This window comes from Microcaecilia unicolor, chromosome 1 (genome assembly GCF_901765095.1).
Source record: "Microcaecilia unicolor chromosome 1, aMicUni1.1, whole genome shotgun sequence".
Classification (NCBI taxonomy): domain Eukaryota; kingdom Metazoa; phylum Chordata; class Amphibia; order Gymnophiona; family Siphonopidae; genus Microcaecilia; species Microcaecilia unicolor.
In genome coordinates this window covers 102,795,468-102,816,134 of record NC_044031.1, presented here as the reverse complement: position 1 = coordinate 102,816,134, position 20,667 = coordinate 102,795,468, and the positions used below count along the sequence as shown (strand labels likewise).

The 20,667-nt window shown below is 42.3% G+C and overlaps 1 protein-coding gene across 1 annotated transcript in view; it reads right to left on the bottom strand.

The window, feature by feature from the left end:
* ARMC4 (armadillo repeat containing 4) overlaps positions 1-20,667 on the bottom strand; it is a 445,023-nt gene that overhangs the window by 43,022 nt on the left and 381,334 nt on the right. The window contains 2 exon segments of the mRNA XM_030199274.1: positions 4,347-4,535; positions 15,457-15,571. Of these exon segments, the coding sequence (XP_030055134.1) occupies positions 4,347-4,535; positions 15,457-15,571 (304 nt within the window).

Sequence of the window (20,667 nt, the reverse complement as noted above, 5' to 3'; positions counted from 1 at the left end):
ATGTTTTTGTATGTGCTCTGTAATTTTATTCTTAATAATAGCCTCTACCATTTTGCCTGGTACCGACGTCAGACTCATCGGTCTATAATTTCCCGGATCTCCTCTGGAACCTTTTTAAAAAATCGGCATAACATTGGCTACCCTCCAGTCTTCTGGTACCACACTTGATTTAATTGCATATTACTAACAGTAGTTCTACAAGTTCATTTTTCAGTTCTATTAATACTATGGGATGAATACCATCATGTCCTGGTGATTTACTACTCTTCAGTTTGCAGAACTGACCCATTACATCCTCCAAGTTTACAGAGAATTTGTTTAGTTTCTCTGACTCGCCTGCTTCAAGTACGCTTTCCGGCACCGGTGTCCCTCCCAAATCCTCCTCGGGGAAGACCGAAGCAAAGAATTCATTTAATTTCTCCACTACGACTTTGTCTTCCCTGATCGTCCCTTTAACACCTTTTTCGTCCAGCGGCCCAACCGATTCTTTAGCCGGCATCCTGCTTTTAATGTATCTAAAAATTTTTTTACTATGTACCGTATTTTTCGGACTATAAGACGCACTTTTTCCCCCAAAATTTGGGAGGAAAATGGGGGGTGCGTCTTATAGTCCGAAGGTAGTGAGTTTTGGATCGCCGTCCCGTACTTACGCGATGCCATGTTCCGTGGTGGTCTAGTGACGTCGGGGCAGGAAAGAGCCCCCTCTTTCCTGCCCATCGCGCTGCTCTCCGTGCTCCTCACTGCTTCCTGACGGTCTCGGCAATATTCAAAATGGCCGAGATTCAGGAAGCAGTGAGGAGCACGGAGAGCAGCGCGATGGGCAGGAAAGAGGGGGCTCTTTCCTGCCCCGACGTCACTAGACCACCACGGAACATGGCATCGCGTAAGTACGGGACGGCGATCCAAAACTCGGACAAGACGCACCGGAGCACCTAGGTTTTAGAGGAGGGAAAAAGGAAAATTTTTTTTTCCTATTTCCCTCCTCTAAAACCTAGGTGCGTCTTATAGTCCGAAAAATACGGTATTTTCGCTTCTAACGCTAACTTTTTTTCAAAGTCCTTTTTTGCCCTCCGCATCTCCACTTTGCATTTGGCTTGGCGTTCCTTATGTTTGATCTTGTTACTTTCAGTTGGTTCTTTTCTCCACATTCTGAAGGATTGTTTTTTTGGCTCTAATGACTTCCTTTACCTTACTGTTTAGCCACGCCGGCTGACGTTTGGTCTTTTTTCCCCTTTTTCGCAGAATATATTTGTCCTGTACCTCTAGGATGGTGTTTTTAAACAGCATCCATGCCTGATGCAAGTTTTTTACCCTGTGAGCTGCTCCTTTCAGTCTTTTTTTCACCGTTTTTCTCATTTTGTCGTAATCACCTTTTCTAAAGTTAAACGCTAGTGTATTTGATTTCCTAAGTTCACTTACTTCATTGCCAATATCAAAATTGATCATATTATGATCACTGTTATCAAGTGGCCCTCGCACCGTTACCCCCTGCACTAGATCATGAGCTCCACTAAGAACTAAGTCTAGTATTTTTCCTTCTCTTGTCGGCTCCTGAACCAGCTGTTCCATGAAGCTGTCCTTGATTTCATCAAGAAATTTTATCTCCCTGGCGTGTACTGATGTTACATTAACCCAGTCTATATGTGGATAATTGAAATCCCCCATTATTATTACATTGCCCATTTTATTCGCGTCCCTAATTTCCTTTGACATTGCTGTGTCTGTCTGTTCGTCCTGGCCAGGCGGACGGTAGTACACTCCTATCACCATTTTTTTTCCTTTTTCATGTGGAATTTCGATCCACAAAGATTCCAATAGTGGTTTTGTATCCTGCAATATTTGCAGCCTATCTGAGTGAAGGTTCTCTTTAATATACAGTGCTACCCCTCCTCCAATCCTATCCACCCTAACACTATGATATAATTTGTAGCCCGGTATGACTGTATCCCACTGGTTATCCTCCTTCCACTAGGTCTCAGAGATGCCTATAATATCCAATTTTTCATTGTGTGCAATGTATTCCAGCTCTCCCATCTTATGTCTCTGGCTCCTTGCATTTGTATATAGACATTTCAATGCATGCTTTTTGTTCTATAGATCTATAGTTCACCAAATATCTCTGATGAACTTATTTCCATCTAATTATAAATTATCTTTTATTTACATATATACAAAAATAAGAACTCTCAGGCTACAAACTTAATCGAGCGAAATCACAAGCCCTGAGGCTGACATGGAGAGGCTCATTCCCACTATTGTGGGCACAACACCAGATAAAGTACTTTGGAGTCACCATACCGATCGACATGACCATGCTGTACGAGGCCAATGTCCGCCCGCTTTTGGCCACCACTAGGAAATTATTACAACTATGAGGCAAGTGTCCTCTCTCTCTCTCGGGCCGAGTAGGTCTTTTTAACATGATGATTGCTCCTAAGTGGCTTTATACGTTTCAGATGCTGCCCCTGTACCTAAAGAGGAGAGAGGAACAGGCACTTAACCATCTTACACAACAATTTTTGTGGGGTGGGAAAAGGCCCAGACTTCCAATACATGTAATACAGAAACCAAAGTCACATGGGGGGATGGGTCTTCTTAGTATACGATATCTAACGATAGCGTGCTCGATGAGGCACATACGGGACTGGCTAACAGGCAAACAAGATTCCTGGAAATGGGTCTGGCTCCCACTGCACATCTGGGCTGGGAATTACATACACCAGGACAGGGGATGGGAGAGGGTTTGGGAGCACACCCATTAATAGCAGCAGCCAGAGCAGCTTGGAAATGGCTCTGTAAGAGACATCACTTTGACTGGAGGGAGACTCCCTTCTTGCCGCTATTTCATAACCCGGACTTTCCAGAGGGGACTTCCTCGTTGGCTTTTGCCCGTTGGAGGAGAAATGGAATACAATACATCTACCAGCTGGTATCAGAGGAAGGCAAAACACGGCCATTCGCAGAGTTGCAATGGGACTTCAAGTTGACAGAAGGTGACCGGTTTGCCTATCTGCAAATTCACCACTACATCACAGCATTGGGCTGGAGCAATTTGAGCGAGGATGTCCAAGACACATTAAATACAGCATTGATGCTGGGAGCACAGAATCCAGTACCACTAAAACATCACCACAGATATCTGCAAGACTCGACAGAGGACACAGACTATCGCACCAGAGCGTGCAGCTGGGCCATAGATTTACAAATCGAGATCACAGAAGAGACTTTGTGCACATTCTTGGGCTCCATACAGAGAACCACAATCTTCACCCGTTTCTGGGAGGTGCAATACAAATTTGCCCTAAGACTTTATGTGTCCCCCGTCAGATCATTTAAAGCAGGCTTTGGACAAACGGATTCCTGCCCGTGGTGTGGCACAGCTCGTGTATCACTTGGTCACATGTTCTGGTCCTGCCGAAATACATCTCAAATGTGGACTCATATTCTTAACGAGATAAAGAGATAATGGGGATGCACTATTCCAAGACACCCTCTTCTCTTATTTGGAGAATTCAAATACACAAAACCCACCCTCCCGGGCTTTTGTCCATTCCTTCGGAGGGCCATATTGATGGGGCAGTGAGCCATTCTGCTCCATTGGAGAGAAAATAAGGCACCGTCAATAGGAGTTTGGAGGTCACAAATGATAGAACTTCTGAAGATGGAGAGGTATGGAATTCATGACTTGGAGTCCAAAGAGGGCCAGAAGCTCCAAACTACATGGGCGAATTTTTGGGACACTCTACAACCCACAGCACGCAGTAGAATTCTCAATTAGCAGCACCGCAGATAATGCAATGTTGGACCAGAGATTGTTATCTTGTGTTGAGGAAGGGGTAGGTGTGGGAGGGGAGAGGGGGAGAGTTTAAGGGGGGGGTTAAAGGGAAGGGGGTGGGATTAGAAAGAGAGAAGCTATGAAGTATGCTAGTAAAGTTCTTTCACCAATAGAAGTCTGTACACACATACTAGAGGTTACATCCTGCAGTGAAGGGCTACAAGAATCAGGGCCCGTGGCAGCTCCAGGCATTAATTGATATGTAACCTCAGGCATTAGTTAATAATGCGTATCATCCAGGACGCTTCACAGAAGACTTTGTGGACATTTTCACATCTCAGCAAAGTTTTAATGCTATGTATCTATTATTACAGCACAAGGGAGGTGACAGTAGAACCCATGGGGGTACATGTTTTGGGGGGTGGGGTGAAAGTAAAAATGTATGATGGTACCTTTTAGAAGATGACTTCATGTATCTCATTCGGTTTAACACTTTGTTGAAGTGATGTTATTTATATGTTATAATAAAAAGATTTAAACATATACAAAAATAAGAAAAGTTGCTACTTACAGTGTGTGCCAATTTGGATAACATAAGGACAACTCCATGATCTGTTAGAACTGCTAAATTTTCTTCATCTTTGGCTATATTGGTTATAGCAGCACATACACTTGCTAATACTTTCTTATCTTCTGATTTTAGCAAATTAACAATGAGTTCCAGACCTCCAACAAATGAACGAACCATCTCTCCAGCATCCTAAGTGGTAAATTAAAGAGTGAATTTTTAAAACAATCAAAATTGTTTCTACTGTAATTAGTGTAATTTTCCTTATGATAAATTTTTCTTATAATAAATTCATAAATTGTGACAGTTTCAATCTAGCTTAAAATTTGATGAAAATTATTTTTTGAACAGTGATAGTATTTAAAGATAAATCTACACAAATAGTAGCATTTGTAGTTAAATCTCCTAAAAATTGGTTCACTACTTTAGTCAACTTTTCCCAGAGACAGTCACATTTATACATACTATTTACAACTGTAAATGATGGTTGCACAAATTTCCACATTAAGACTTTGTTAGATTCCGTGTGGTGGAAATTATATGGGTTGCCACTATTGCTAATGGTCATCGTGTAGCATCTATGAATTTCAATATAAATAGTGCTTTTTATTTTAGGTTGTAAACATCAATAAAAGACCTCAATGGAAAACAAATTGTCAGATAAACACTGGAAAAACAGTATTTATCCTTGTACTCTCTCTTACACTTCCCCTGGATTCTCCACTTATTCGGGTTTTTTTTTTTTTCAATTTTGATATTTAGACAAACAGGTGCTTAATTCTTAAATAATGCCATCAAGTAAAAACAAAAATTAAAGGAGAAACAAATAGCAATTCTAGTTCCTATAAATAAGAAAAAGGAAAATGGGCAGAAAGGAGGAAAAATTATTTAGAAATACAAACAAGAAGCAAACAACAATTTTTTAAAAAAATTGCACTTTGGAACCCGATATAAATTGAATGCCTATCTCAAGAGTTGCTGGGGTTCTAGTTATCCATTGTGGCTCGCAACTGCCCCCCCCAGTTGTTGTAAACCCACTTGTTAAAATATTAATTCACTCAATTGTAAAGAATAAAAAAAACCAAATTCATTATCCTTAGGGTCAGCTCAAGGGATTATGTCACCCTGAGCCACCTTTTGTATCAGCACCTCTACCCCCGCTGCATCAGCATTACCCCTTCCCCCCACTACATACAAATACAACTACCTTACAGCCATATCAGCTCCCAACCAGCCAGCTTCTACTCCCCCCCAACCTGCCCACATCACCTGCCTTCCAGCCAGTCAGTCCCCCCCCCCCTTAGCCAGCTGATTATCTCAACTTATCCTAGGTGCAATCTCATGCCAGGTGCAATGGGGGCCAGGAGCAATCCCCACTGACTCTTGCCATGATGGCTACCTTCTTTAAAATGGTGCCAGTGAGCCCTATTGATAGTCTCATGGCACTACCACTAGGGGTTTCAAGCTGCCATATAATGCAACCAGCAGTGCAAGAGTGGGTGGGTATCACTCCTGCCCCTGTCATCCCTGAGACCCATCTCCTTCTCTCACCTCTTAGTTCTCCCATTTCTCATATCACCCCTTCTCCTTCCATCGTTCATCTACTTCACATTATTGCATTTCTACCCTCTGTACTCACTATCCTCCTCTCACTTATCTCCTTGACACTTCCCCCCCCCCCCCCCCCCCCCATGGTCTCTTAACACATTTCCACCATTCCCAGCTTCTCATCAACCTTGAAGCCCAGCATCTTCTCCCTCTCTCTCTCCCTCCCCTCCCACCCCCAGCATCTTCCTGTCCCTCCTCCCCATAGCTCAGCATCTCTCCCTCTGTCTTCCTTCCCTCTAGCCACGTGTGATCTAACATCTTTCTCTTTTTCTCTCTTCCCATCCCACCCTTAGTCTAGAATCTCATCTCTCTTTCCCTCCCATCCTCCGGGGTTCAACATCTCTCCATCTCACTCGCACCCTCCCCCCCCAGTTGAACATCTCTCCCGCCCTTTGTTGGCATCTCATACCTCTCTCTTCCTCCCTCCTTTTCACCTGCCCGGTCCAAAATCTGTCTTCACTCCCCCCCCCCCCCCTCAAGTCCACATATCTCCCTCTCTCTTCTGCCCCTACCCCTGTGATCCAACATCTTTCCCTCTCTCCCTTCCCTCAGGGGTCAGCCCTTTCTCCTTCTCACCCCAGGGATCCAGGCCTCCCTCCCTCAACTGGTCCAGCACCCCTCTCTTTCTCCTTTTTGTTCCTGAGTTTGGCATTTCCCCCTTTCAACCTACCTTCCCCATGGACCAGCCCTCTCTCCTTCCCACCCCGGGGATCCAGGCTTCCCTTCCTCAACTGGTCCAGCACCCATCTCTATGTTCAGTATCTATCTCTCTCTCTCAACTCCCCTCTCCCCAATTTACCTTAAAATCGCTCTCTCTAGAGGTCACCAGCAGCAGCAGCAGTAGTGATATACACCCACTGCCTGTGACCTAACTTGAAGTGTTTCCTGTGACCCAACTTCCTGTTTCAACGTGGGCGGGTCCATCACAGGAAAGGCTCTGAGGTTGAAGGCAGCATGTGTGTATCACTGCTGCTGCCAGCAACCTCTGCAGAGAGAGAGAGAGAGAGAGAGAAATATTTTAAGATAAACTGGGGAGGGGGTCAAGAGAGTGAGGGGAAGCCGTACAGCAGACAGTAGAGGGAAAGATGCCTATGCAGGGGAGAGGAGAGGAGGGGAGGGGAGCAGAGTAGAGTGGAAGGAGAGATGCCTACCAGGGAAGGATATGGAGCGAAGCCGTGGAAGGTGGAAGAGTGTGTTTGGTGTGTGAAAGCAGAACGGTGAGAGCATAACACTCGCTCGCTGCTGTGAAGGTTGAGCCAGTAAGGCAGGCTTTTGGCCTCCCCTTAGCCTTGGTATCCTAAGCCAGTGCCTCACCTGGCTCATACCTTGAGCCAGCCCTGCTTACCCTGAAATTTTACCAAACATCTCCTAGGAAATTAATTTTTGTAATTTTAAATACATAAATCAATTACAAGAAACATTTTGCATTAGAAAAGACTGAAACAATAATAAGTAATATTAAAGAAAATCCAAAATTATAACACACAAATTAAACTGCCCTATCTACAGTCCATAATAAGGGGGGAAAGGGAGGCACAATTCCAAGAATCTACAATACCATACACAAGAAAAGAAAGAAGGAAAAGATGTTACAAAATCATATGGATCCAATCTTTAAATTCATGTTAGATGTCATCATAACAGTTCCTAATGGGGGTGGAATAACCACATGTTTAGAATCCAAGAAAGAAGCCAAGTGGACAGGTTCAAAAAACACATACTTCACAGAATTCAATTTCACCATACATTTACAAGGAAAGTTGAGCCAAAAGTCACCCTCATCTGCATCACCCTTTAATGTAATTTAAGAAAAGCTTCACACCTCCATTGGGTATGTCTAGAAATATCAGGAAATACACAAACCTTTGTGATTCAGAAACATTTCTTGTCGATGACAGAAATAAATTTTAAAAATCCAATCTCTGGTTGTAAGACAAAATCCACAATTAAAGTCGCTGCTTGTAGCACAATATTATCATCCTCAAGAGTCTGTGTCAAACTTACATTTTCATATGGAACGTCTGACCTTCCAGCTATCACTTGTTCTGTAGATAATATATCCTGGAAACCGGAGGGTAAGACTGTTCTGGAATCTTCAAAATTTCAGTGAAGATATTTTTAAAATGTAATCAAAGTAGCAATAGAAGGTTGCTTGGGAAAATTTATAAAACGCAATGTCTTTAGTCTCTGTTGGTTTTCTAAGTCTTCAATCTTTCGTTGCAGTGCCATATTATCTTTACTAATAGCCCATTGTCCATCTTTAATCTTCCCAATTTCAACTTTATTCTGAGTATCACTCAGTTTTGATGAGACTACTTTTTGTTCGACCAGTGAGATTTTCCCTACAAGAGACTAATTCTGAGTCATCAAAACTGAAAACTACTGAATAAATGAAGCTTCTAGTTGGAGCAAAGCATCCCATATAAAATCCAAGGACAAATTCAGGGGTTAACTTGGTAACGAGGACTTACAGACGTAGTCCACCTGGCCTTCCAGGGATTCTTCACCTTGCCACTCCTGCAATCCCACGGCTGCTTGCAAACCACCTCCAGAAGCCCCAGCCGCTACAACACTAGCAGCTGTACTTGGCAGTTGATTGCCCTGAACTGACCTTGCAACTGGAGACACCAAACACTCATCAAGGAGCAATGCTCCAGCGCCTGCCTCGAGCAACACTGCCAGCATCATATAGGGTTGAGAGAGATGTTAGCTTCAAGCAGCGAGGATAGTTCACCTGCTAACACTGCCCTCCCCTGCAGCAAAGACACCAGCCCCAAAGCACTCTAAACCGCATAGTGATCCATAGGATCCACCACAGAAGACGCAACGGCCACAGGGTAAACACATTGCTTCACTCTCCATCTTGGATTCCCCCCAGATTTCCTAGGAACATTGAAAAGAAAATCATTCCTATAGCCAAGGCTCTGGGTTGTAAGGAATTCTCTACAAAGCTTGTAAGTCTTAGGAGAAACAGTCAGACAAATATAAATAGCACAACCATGAAAGGGTATTAACATAATAACAGAATTATAAACTTATTTTCTTTTTAAGTTCAATTTCTATATAAAATACTACACAATGTAATTCTTTATATACTCTGAGAACTTATATGATTTTTCAAGTTAATAATTGTACTTACTTTTTCTATCTTTATTGTTAGGCACATTGAGCTCAAGCTTTATTGAGATAATGTGGGATATAAATATCATAAATAAATAAATTGCTCCATAAGAAATCAATTATGGGATCCTTTTACTAAGCTGTGTTAAGCACTAATGTGTGCTTACTGCAGGTTAAAATGCAAACACCGCAGGGTGCGCTGAAGTGTCCCGTGGTAGTTTTGGCATGTGCGCAAACTACCCATGCGCTAAAAGATATTTTTTTATTTTTTAGATCTGGGGGCAGGTCTGGGGACAAAGAGTAGGCATGTTCTGTGTTAATCTGTAAAAGCAACTATATTGCCACCTGCTGAATAATGTGTGAGCCCTTACCAACTACAAAATAGGTGTTGGTAAGTGCTCACAAACTAATGGGAAAATTAGCGTGTGGTCATTATTGCCAAAATAGAAAAACTGGCCATTTCCTGGCAATGCTAAAAGTGGTCTTAGTGCACAGGAAAGAACTGTGCTGGAGATCGTGCAAGTTCTAGCGTACCAAGGGTGGAGCAGAGGAGGGCAGTCCACCCCAGGTGCAGGCAGCAAGGGGGTGCATGAAGCAGTTGTGTGGCTGTCGGCTCCACCGGTTCCCTGCCCCCTCTGTCATTACTTTCTGTTCTGGGGCAGGGAACCGGCTGAGCCAACAGCTGCACGACTGCACTGTAAACCCCTAGGTAGTGAGGATGATGTGCTTTGTGGGGGAGGGGGTGATGTAATGGGACAGTGATGGGGGGTAATGTGCCAGGGGGGGCATAGCGGCGACCCACCCTTGGTGGCAGCCAACCTAAGTACGCCACTGAGCGCAGGCCACTTTTTAGTGCTGCTTAGTAAAATGGCCCCTATATGAGCCCAGAAATACTTGTAAAAATAATCACCATGGTGCACTTATATACCCTCTCCTGCAAAGAAGATTCCAAAATAGCTATCAAATTGGCATCCAGGTGTCACATAGACTAGCCCCTTGAATGGACTTAACTGTAACCAGAATATAAAATGTTTTAAAAACTTTAGGAAACATTGTGATCCTTGTGTTAAATATCTCTAAAGTAACATCTCCTCAGCGGAGATCATAAAACAGTAGGGAAAATTTAAAAACCTCAAATTATTAGCATGAAGCAAATATTCCACTTTTTCTAATTCATTCTTTAAAAGTAAATTACACTTTATAAGTGAGAAATTAATTGCCTCAAGTAAGTCCAGCCTCTTGGTATGCTTCTTCCTTTCTTCTCCCAGATCGGTACTTAATGATATTTTCTCCACTCAGTTTTGTTCCATTTCTGTAATGACAACTCCTAAGTAGGGCCTGGGATGGGTAGACTTTTATAGTCTGAGTCCTGAAAATGGCAAGGATGGATCAGGATCAAGAATGAGTATTTTATATCACATACATATTGTATGCTATAAGTGCAGGTACTGTATATCTATTGGATTGTTGATTCAATAATGAATCGATAATGAATGTGACTGTTGGGTAGACTGGATGGGCCATGTATCTATTTATCTACTGCAATTTACTGTTACTATGATGGCTATTTTAGAAGCACTATTTTTGTTTTGGACATCTGAACACTGGCATTTGGATATCCATATTGCATACAGGTTCATTTTCAAAAGAGATGGATGTCAAAAAGTGACATAAATCGGCACTTGGACGTCCATCTCACAGAAACGTCCACATCGGTATAATCGAAACCACATTTTGGACGTCTTTCTCGGAAGTCTGTCGGAAGGACGTCCAAATGTCAAGGGGGCGTATTCAAGGCGGGACTTGGCCGTTCCTAAGACTTGGACATCTTTGAGCCATAATGGAGCAAAGCAAAAACGTCCAGCACTAAAACTTGGCCGTTTTGAGCTGGACCTGTTTTTGTTACGAATAAGGCACAAAACGGTGCCCCAAATGACCAGAGGACCATTGGAGGGAATCAAGGATGACCTCCTCTTATTCCCCCAGTGGTCATTAACTCCCTCCCACCCCCAAAAAGTGTGGTGAAGAACATTACTTGCCAGCCTTAGATGTCATATTCAGGTCCATAGATAAAAAAACAACAAAGTAGTGGAATCAAATGCATTTATTTGGAATAATACCTGACGTGGCTACGTTTCGCCCTCAGGCTGCGTCAGGGGTACAAACTATCAAAAGTGTATATATCATATACACTAGTAGTGAGATGAGAACAGTTATTCCAAAAATCTAGTTCCACTTTTCTGCTACTTCCAACTGAACTGATATGCATATCAGTTCAGTTGGGATTCTAATACATATCAGTTCAGTTGGAAGTAGCAGAAAAGTGGAATTAGATTTGATTCCACTGCTTTGTTGTTTTTTATCTACTGTTTTGTAAGCAGTTGTGTGGTCCCTGGAGTAGTTTAGTGAACGTCAGACAGGTGGACGTTGCCCATCCCCCCACTACCTGTTACACTTGTGCAGGAAACTGTGAGCCCTCCAAAACCCACCAGAAACCCACTGTATCCACATATAGGTGACCCCTTCACCCATAAGGGCTATGGTAGTGGTGTACAGTTGGGAGTAGTGGGTTTGGGGGGGGGAGGGGGTTGGGGGGCTCAGGATACAAGGTAAGGGAGCTGTGTACCTGAGAGTATTTTATGAAGTTCAATGCAGTGCCCCCTAGGGTGCCTGATTGCTGTCCTGGCATGTCAGGGGGACCAGTCTACTAAAAATGCTGGCTCCTCCCATGTCCAAATGGCTTGAATTTGGACGTTTTCGACTTGGACGTCTTTGTTTCGAAAATGGCCAAAAATCAAAAACATCCAAATCGCAAAACGTCCAAATTCAAGGACGTGCATGGTATTTTCGAACACAAAAGATGGACGTCCATCTTTTTCAAAAATGACCTTCTCCCTGCCTCAGAATTTGGACGTCTTTGTAAAACGTCCAAATTCTGACTTAGACGTTTCTTTCGAAAATGCCCCTCATAGACATCCAAATCCCAATTTTACCAAGGCAGTATGATCATATGGCAAGGAGGCATGGTGGGGGTGTGGTCTGGGCATGATTTTGGCGGGACTAGGGAGGGCCCAAAATATGGGCGTCCAACTCCAGTCACAGAAGGGGAAGGGCTGTCCATATTTAGACCCAGTACTTGTCATGTCCAGCTGATTAAGAAGATGTCCACTGGAGGGATTAAGGCACAACATCTGTAATCCCCCAGTCTTGCAATCCTTAATCCCCCAGTTACTGCTGTCTCCTACCCTCTCCTCTGAATGTGAACCTGGCAAAGAATATGACAGTTTCAGATATTATGGACATCCTTAACAAAGCAGCATGAAGATCTGAGGAGTAGCCTAATGGTTAGTGCAGTGGATTAAGAACCAAGTAAACACCATAGAAAACGCACAAGTAAAAAACAGAAAAATCAAGCCATTGGGATGTAGGAAGGGCCAGCACTTTTAGCAGACTGGTCCCCCAGACATCCAAGGAGAACGATGGGGCACCTAGGGGGGGGGGGGGGGGCACTGCTATGGACTTCAAATAAATACTCCCAGTTACAAATCTCACCACAGCTCCCTTATCTTGTCTGCCGAGCCCTCTAAAACAAACCCAAAACCCACCCCCAACTGTACACCACTACAATAGCCCTTATGGGTGAAGGGGCACCTGTATGTAGGTACAGTGGGTTTCTGGTCAGTTGGAGGGCAGGAGTAGGTATGGGCCTGGGTTCACATGTCTACATAGCACTGCACCCACCACTACACTACTCCAGGGACCTTCTTGCTGCTCTAATGGACCTGGCTAAGACATCTGAGGCTGCCATAGAGGATGGTGAGTACTATTTGTATTCACATTTTTGGGGGGGTGGGAGGGGGTCAGTGACCAGTGGCGGAGTAAGGGGGAGTCATCCCAGCCCCTTTATCTTTTTTGTCGCACTTCTCTTTACCTTTTCTAATTCCACTATATCTTTTTTGAGATGCGGTGACCCAAATTACACACAGTATTCGAGGTGCGGTCGCACCATGCAGCAATACAAAGGCATTATAATATCCTCATTTTTGGTTTCCATTCCTTTCCTAATAATACCTAACATTCTATTTGTTTTCTTAGCTGCCGCCGCCACCATCACACACTGAGCAGAAGGTTTCAATGCATCACCAATGATGACACCTAGATCCCTTTCCTGGTCGGTGACTCCTAATGTGGAGCCTTGCATCATGTAAACTATAGTTCGGGTTCCTCCTTCACAAATGCATCACTTTGCACTTGCTCACATTAAATGTCATCTGCCATTTGGATGCCCAGCCTCCCAGTCTTGAAAGGTCCTCTTGCAATTTTTCACAATCCTCTTGAGATTTAACAACTTAGAATAACTTTGTGTTGTCAGCAAATTTAATTACCTCATTAGTTAATCCCATCTCCAGATCATTTATAAATAGGTTAAAAGCAGCGGTCCCAGCACAGACCCTTGGGGAACCCCACTAACTACCCTTTTCCATTGAGAATACTGACCATTTAACCCTACTCTCTGTTTTCTATCTTTTAACCAGTTTTTAATCCACAATAGGACACTACCTCCTATCCCATGACTCTCTAATTTCCTCTGGAGTCTTTCATGAGGTACTCTGTCAAATGCCTTTTGAAAATTCAGATACACGATATCAACGGCTCACCTTTATCCACATTTGTTCACCCCTTTAAAGAAATGTAGTAGATTGGTCAGGCAAGATTTCCCTTCACTAAATCCATGTTGACTTTGTCTCATTAATCCATGCTTTTGAATATGCTCTGTAATTTTGTTCTTTATAATAGTCTTTATCAGTTTGCCCAGCACCATCAGGCTCACCGGTCTATAATTTCCTGGATCATCTCTAGAATCTTTTTTTTAAAAATCAGTGTTTCATTGGCCACCCTCCAATCTTCTAGTACCATGTTTGATTTTAAAGATAAATTACATATTACTAACAATAGTTCTGCAAATTCATTTTTCAATTATATCAGTACTCTGGAATGAATACCATCCAGTCCAAGTGATTTTTTACTCTTCAGTTTGTCAAACTGCACCATTACATCTTCCAGGGTTATAAAGATTTCATTCAGTTTCTCTGACTCGTCAGCTTTAAATACCATTTCTGGCACCGGTATCTCTCCCAAATCTTCTTCAGTGAAAGCTGAAGCAAAGAATTCATTTAATCTCTCTGCTATGGCTTTGTCTTCCCTGATCACCCCTTTTACTTCTTGGTCATCTAGTGATCCAACCGATTCTTTTGCTGGCTTCTTGCTTTTAATATACTTAAAAAAGTTTTTACTATGTGTTTTTGCCTCCAACACAATCTTTTTTTCAAAGTCCCTCTTTGCCTTCCTTATCAGCGCTTTGCATTTGACTTGTCATTCCTTATGCTATTTCTTATTATTTTCAGTGAGATCCTTCTTCCATTTTCTGAAGGATTTTCTTTTAGCTCTAATAGCTTCCTTCACATTACTTTTTTTAACCATGCCAGCTGTCATTTGGCCTTCCTTCCTCCTTTTTAATACATAGAATATAATTGGCCTGAACTTCCAGGATAGTATTTTTGAACAGTTTTGGCAAGTGCAATTGGAAATATATTAAGGATTGCTGCTGGAGTTGCAGTGGATCATCCTTCAGTTGAAGCTAAGTTTTTTTGGACTTTTTGGGACTGTTTACTAAGGAACGCTAGCGTGCCCAAATTTTTAGTGCGTGCTAAAAACATTAGAGCATCAAAAGGGCAGCTTAGTAAACAGGGCCCTTTATTCCTAGTGCATGCTCAATAGAAATGTTTGTTTTTCTATTTTCTATTTTTTTTAATCAGTTTGGAAACTACATGGGAAGTGAACTTTGTCTATTAAATTTTGGGGTGTAACCGGTTGTTGAAGTAGTGGCTTTTCCTCCTGCGGTGTGTGTGTGTTCCACTAGCGTTTTTCCAGTTCCTACCGAGGTCTATGATAACAGCCCATTAAGAGGTTTTGAGAAAAGTCTTAAGACTATTCCTGGGCAGTTGACACTTCTCTTATTTAAATTATTAATATGAAAACGTTTACTCTCATGTCTTTTTCCATCTGCTGCATTGAGCAAAATATTTTTTGAAATTTTGCAGTATACTGTTAGTTTTGATGTCTGTATATCTTATTTTTTGGTTGGTTTATTTATCAAATATTTTCAAGTTGCTAAACAATAATAGCTACCAAAATTGTTATTGCATATGTACTATCAGAACTGCTATTATTGAAATGGCAAAATTTTATTCCAGAAGCCCTCAATGTATATATTTAATGAAGGCTTAAATAATTATCTCAGTGAAAACACAGATATTAAAAATCATTTAACACCACCACATGGTTTCTATCACCATATATATATTAATATACAAAACATTCTTACCTTAGCATTTTCAATGCAGGGACAGATAGCCCAAGCTGCATTTGCTTGAACATCTGGATTAGGATTTTTCAATAAGGACCATAATAAACGAACTCCATCCAAACTATCAATGATCCTGTTGTAGAACCAGACATTAAAGAAACAATCAATCACAGGAAAATAAGTGAAATATTGAAAAATAAAACTTTAAAAGGGTCTTTTTACTGAGCCGCAGTAAAAAAAATAGCTTGCGGTTGTGTAGGCGCGTGTTTTGGGTGTGTGCCTGATCACTTTTTACTGCATCTACAAAAAAGGGATTTTTTTAAATGGGACAGGAAAAGGGCATGTGGTAAAACTGAAACCAGCGTGTACCTAAAACCGGCCTGAGCCATTATCGCCACCCATTGATCTAGAGGTAAGGGCTCACACGCTACACGTGCGGTGACCGGTCAGAGTGTGTCAACTGCTGATTACCACCAGAAATGATGCCCATGGGAGGAAATAAATAAATAAATCCCAGGCATTACAGGTGTGTGGAAAATCTGAAATTACCACCGGGGGCATGGTAGCCTGGTGGTATTCTCAATTTGACACACGCTGCATGCGCGTACAGCTTAATGTGCCTTTGTAAAAGGGCCCCTAAGGGCTCTCTTTATTTAGCCACGCTATAGGCATGCTAGCATTTTTAGCATGCACTAAAAATTAGCACATGCTAATGCCAGAGACACCCATAGCAATATATGGGTGTCTCTAGTGTTAGCGTGTGCTAATTTTTAGCACATGTCAAAAACACTAGCGCACCTTAGTAAACAGGGCTCTAAAATAATATTTGCGTATTTGAGATTAAAATACAACTTTTCTATTTTTTAAAACATGTTTTATATATGAAACAAATTATCATACAAGCACACAATCTTGAAGAAGAATAGTATATAATCATAAAGAATGCTTCACTATAAAAAAGAAAGAAAAGAAAAAAAAAGAATAAAAGACAAAATAGAGAAGATAAACTCTAGAAGATTTCTAGCAGGCCCACTATATGGAAAGAAATCCAAAACAGAAAATGGAATTAGATGACAAAAAATTTAAAAAACCCCACAAGATAGATACATTTTTTTAAAAAAGGGGAAGGCACTGATGGTGAGAGATAATATCAATAAGCCTCCTTATGCTGTAGCAACCAACCATCCATTCAGGTCAATCTTCCTCTTTGTACAGCAAACATTAGTATTGAAAATATTTCTCAAATGTATAGGATCAAAGAAAAAATATTCACCTCCCTGATATATTAAAAATGAGTTCAAATGCTGAGCACAGTGTTTAAATTTATACCTTGATAGTCAATGTCAGGCCACAACACGATACCAGTATGGAATATCCAGAAGTTATCCGAATTCTGCCAATATTTAGAGCTGGTACCCAGTAACTATTTGAATGAGTTAGGTATTTTGTGGTATCCAGGTATCTGTGCTAAATATCAGTGGTACCTGGATAACTTCCAGCTCCACCTCAGCTATTCATATAATTCCATAGGAATATATGGGTATCTCTAGCGATAGAGCGCCTACATCGCAGCTTAGTAAACAGGGCCCTTAAACTCTTACATAAGTACATAAGTACATAAGTAGTGCCATACTGGGAAAGACCAAAGGTCCATCTAGCCCAGCATCCTGTCACCGACAGTGGCCAATCCAGGTCAAGGGCACCTGGCACGCTCCCCAAACGTAAAAACATTCCAGACAAGTTATACCTAAAAATGCGGAATTTTTCCAAGTCCATTTAATAGCGGTCTATGGACTTGTCCTTTAGGAATCTATCTAACCCCTTTTTAAACTCCGTCAAGCTAACCGCCCGTACCACGTTCTCCGGCAACGAATTCCAGAGTCTAATTACACGTTGGGTGAAGAAAAATTTTCTCCGATTCGTTTTAAATTTACCACACTGTAGCTTCAACTCATGCCCTCTAGTCCTAGTATTTTTGGATAGCGTGAACAGTCGCTTCACATCCACCCGATCCATTCCACTCATTATTTTATACACTTCTATCATATCTCCCCTCAGCCGTCTCTTCTCCAAGCTAAAAAGCCCTAGCCTTCTCAGCCTCTCTTCATAGGAAAGTCGTCCCATCCCCACTATCATTTTCGTCGCCCTTCGCTGTACCTTTTCCAATTCTACTATATCTTTTTTGAGATACGGAGACCAGTACTGAACACAATACTCCAGGTGCGGTCGCACCATGGAGCGATACAACGGCATTATAACATCCGCACACCTGGACTCCATACCCTTCCTAATAACACCCAACATTCTATTCGCTTTCCTAGCCGCAGCAGCACACTGAGCAGAAGGTTTCAGCGTATCATCGACGACGACACCCAGATCCCTTTCTTGATCCGTAACTCCTAACGCGGAACCTTGCAAGACGTAGCTATAATTCGGGTTCCTCTTACCCACATGCATCACTTTGCACTTGTCAACATTGAACTTCATCTGCCACTTGCACGCCCAATCTCCCAGTCTCGCAAGGTCCTCCTGTAATCGTTCACATTCCTCCTGCGACTTGACGACCCTGAATAATTTTGTGTCATCGGCGAATTTAATTACCTCACTAGTTATTCCCATCTCTAGGTCATTTATAAATACATTAAAAAGCAACGGACCCAGCACAGACCCCTGCGGGACCCCACTAACTACCCTCCTCCACTGAGAATACTGTCCACGCAATCCTACTCTCTGCTTCCTATCTTTCAACCAGTTCTTAATCCATAATAATACCCTACCTCCGATTCCATGACTCTGCAATTTCTTCAGGAGTCTTTCGTGCGGCACTTTGTCAAACGCCTTCTGAAAATCCAGATATACAATATCAACCGGCTCCCCATTGTCCACATGTTTGCTTACCCCCTCAAAAAAATGCATTAGATTGGTGAGGCAAGACTTCCCTTCACTAAATCCGTGCTGACTTTGTCTCATCAGTCCATGTTTTTGTATATGCTCTGCAATTTTATTCTTAATAATAGCCTCCACCATCTTGCCCGGCACCGACGTCAGACTCACCGGTCTATAATTTCCCGGATCTCCTCTGGAACCCTTCTTAAAAATCGGAGTAACATTGGCTACCCTCCAGTCTTCCGGTACTACACTCGATTTTAGGGACAGATTGCATATTTCTAACAGTAGCTCCGCAAGTTCATTTTTTAGTTCTATTAATACTCTGGGATGAATACCATCAGGTCCCGGTGATTTACTACTCTTCAGCTTGCTGAACTGACCCATTACATCCTCCAAGGTTACAGAGAATTCGTTTAGTTTCTCCGACTCCCCCGCTTCAAATATTCTTTCCGGCACCTGTGTCCCCCCCAAATCCTCCTCGGTGAAGACCGAAGCAAAGAATTCATTTAATTTCTCCGCTACGGCTTTGTCCTCCCTGATCGCCCCTTTAACACCATTTTCGTCCAGTGGCCCAACCGACTCTTTGGCCGGTTTCCTGCTTTTAATGTATCTAAAAAAATTTTTACTATGTATTTTTGCTTCCAACGCTAATTTCTTCTCAAAGTCCTTTTTTGCCCTCCTTATCTCCGCTTTGCATTTGGCTTGGCATTCCTTATGATCTATCCTGTTACTTTCAGTTGGTTCTCTTCTCCACTTTCTGAAGGATTGTTTTTTGGCTCTAATGACTTCCTTTATCTTACTGTTTAGCCACGCCGGCTGACGTTTAGTCTTTTTTCCCTTTTTTCTAATACGTGGAATATATTTGTCCTGAACCTCCAGGATGGTGTTTTTAAACAGCATCCACGCCTGACGCAAGTTTTTTACTCTGCGAGCTGCTCCTTTCAGTCTTTTTTTCACCATTTTTCTCATTTTGTCGTAATCACCTTTTCTATAGTTAAACGCTAGCGTACTTGATTTCCTAGTTTCACTTCCTTCAATGCCAATATCAAAACCGATCATATTATGATCACTGTTGTCAAGCGGCCCTCGTACCGTTACCCCCTGCACTAGATCATGAGCACCACTAAGGACTAAGTCTAGTATTTTTCCTTCTCTTGTCGGCTCCTGAACTAGCTGTTCCATGAAGCTGTCCTTGATTTCATCAAGAAATCTTATGTCCCTTGCGTGTACAGATGTTACATTAACCCAGTCTATATGCGGGTAATTGAAATCCCCCATTATTATTGTGTTGCCCAGTTTGTTTGCGTCCCTGATTTCCTTTAACATTTCCGCATCCGTCTGTTCGTCCTGGCCAGGCGGACGGTAGTACACTCCTATCACTATCCTTTTCCCCTTTGCACATGGAATTTCAATCCACAGTGATTCCAAGGAGTGTTTTGTTTCCTGCAGAATTTTCAATCTATTTGATTCAAGGCTCTCGTTAATATACAATGCTACCCCTCCACCAATCCGATTCACCCTATCACTACGATATAATTTGTACCCCGGTATGACAGTGTCCCACTGGTTATCCTCCTTCCACCAGGTCTCAGAGATGCCTATTATATCTAATTTTTCATTTAGTGCAATATATTCTAACTCCCCCATCTTATTTCTTAGGCTCCTGGCATTCGCATATAGACATTTCAAACTATGTTTGTTGTTCCTAAGTACATCATGCTTAGTACTTGACAGTATTAATTGGCAATCTTTTGTCTGATTTTTATTGTTATTTAAGGATACCCGATCTACTACAATCTCTTTTGCAACCTCACTATCAGGATACTCTATCTTCCCTGTTATGGTGATATCTTTGAAAGATACCTTATCCCGAACCATGCTCTTTTGAGCGACTGTCGGCCTTCCCCCCATTTCTAGTTTAAAAGCTGCTCTATCTCCTTCTTAAACGCCGATGCCAGCAGCCTGGTCCCACTCTGGTTAAGATGGAGCCCATCCTTTCGGAATAGGCTCCCCCTTCCCCAGAATGTTGCCCAGTTCCTAACAAATCTAAAGCCCTCCTCCCTGCACCATCATCTCATCCACGCATTGAGACTCTGGAGCTCTGCCTGTCTCTTGGGCCCTGCGCGTGGCACAGGTAGCATTTCAGAAAATGCTACCCTGGAGGATCTGGATTTCAGCTTTCTACCTAAGAGCCTAAATTTTGCTTCCAGAACCTCTCTCCCACATTTTCCTATGTCATTAGTACCCACATGTACCAAGACAGCCGTCTCCTCCCCAGCACTATATAAAATCCTATCTAGGTGACGCGTGAGGTCCGCCACCTTCGCACCAGGCAGGCAA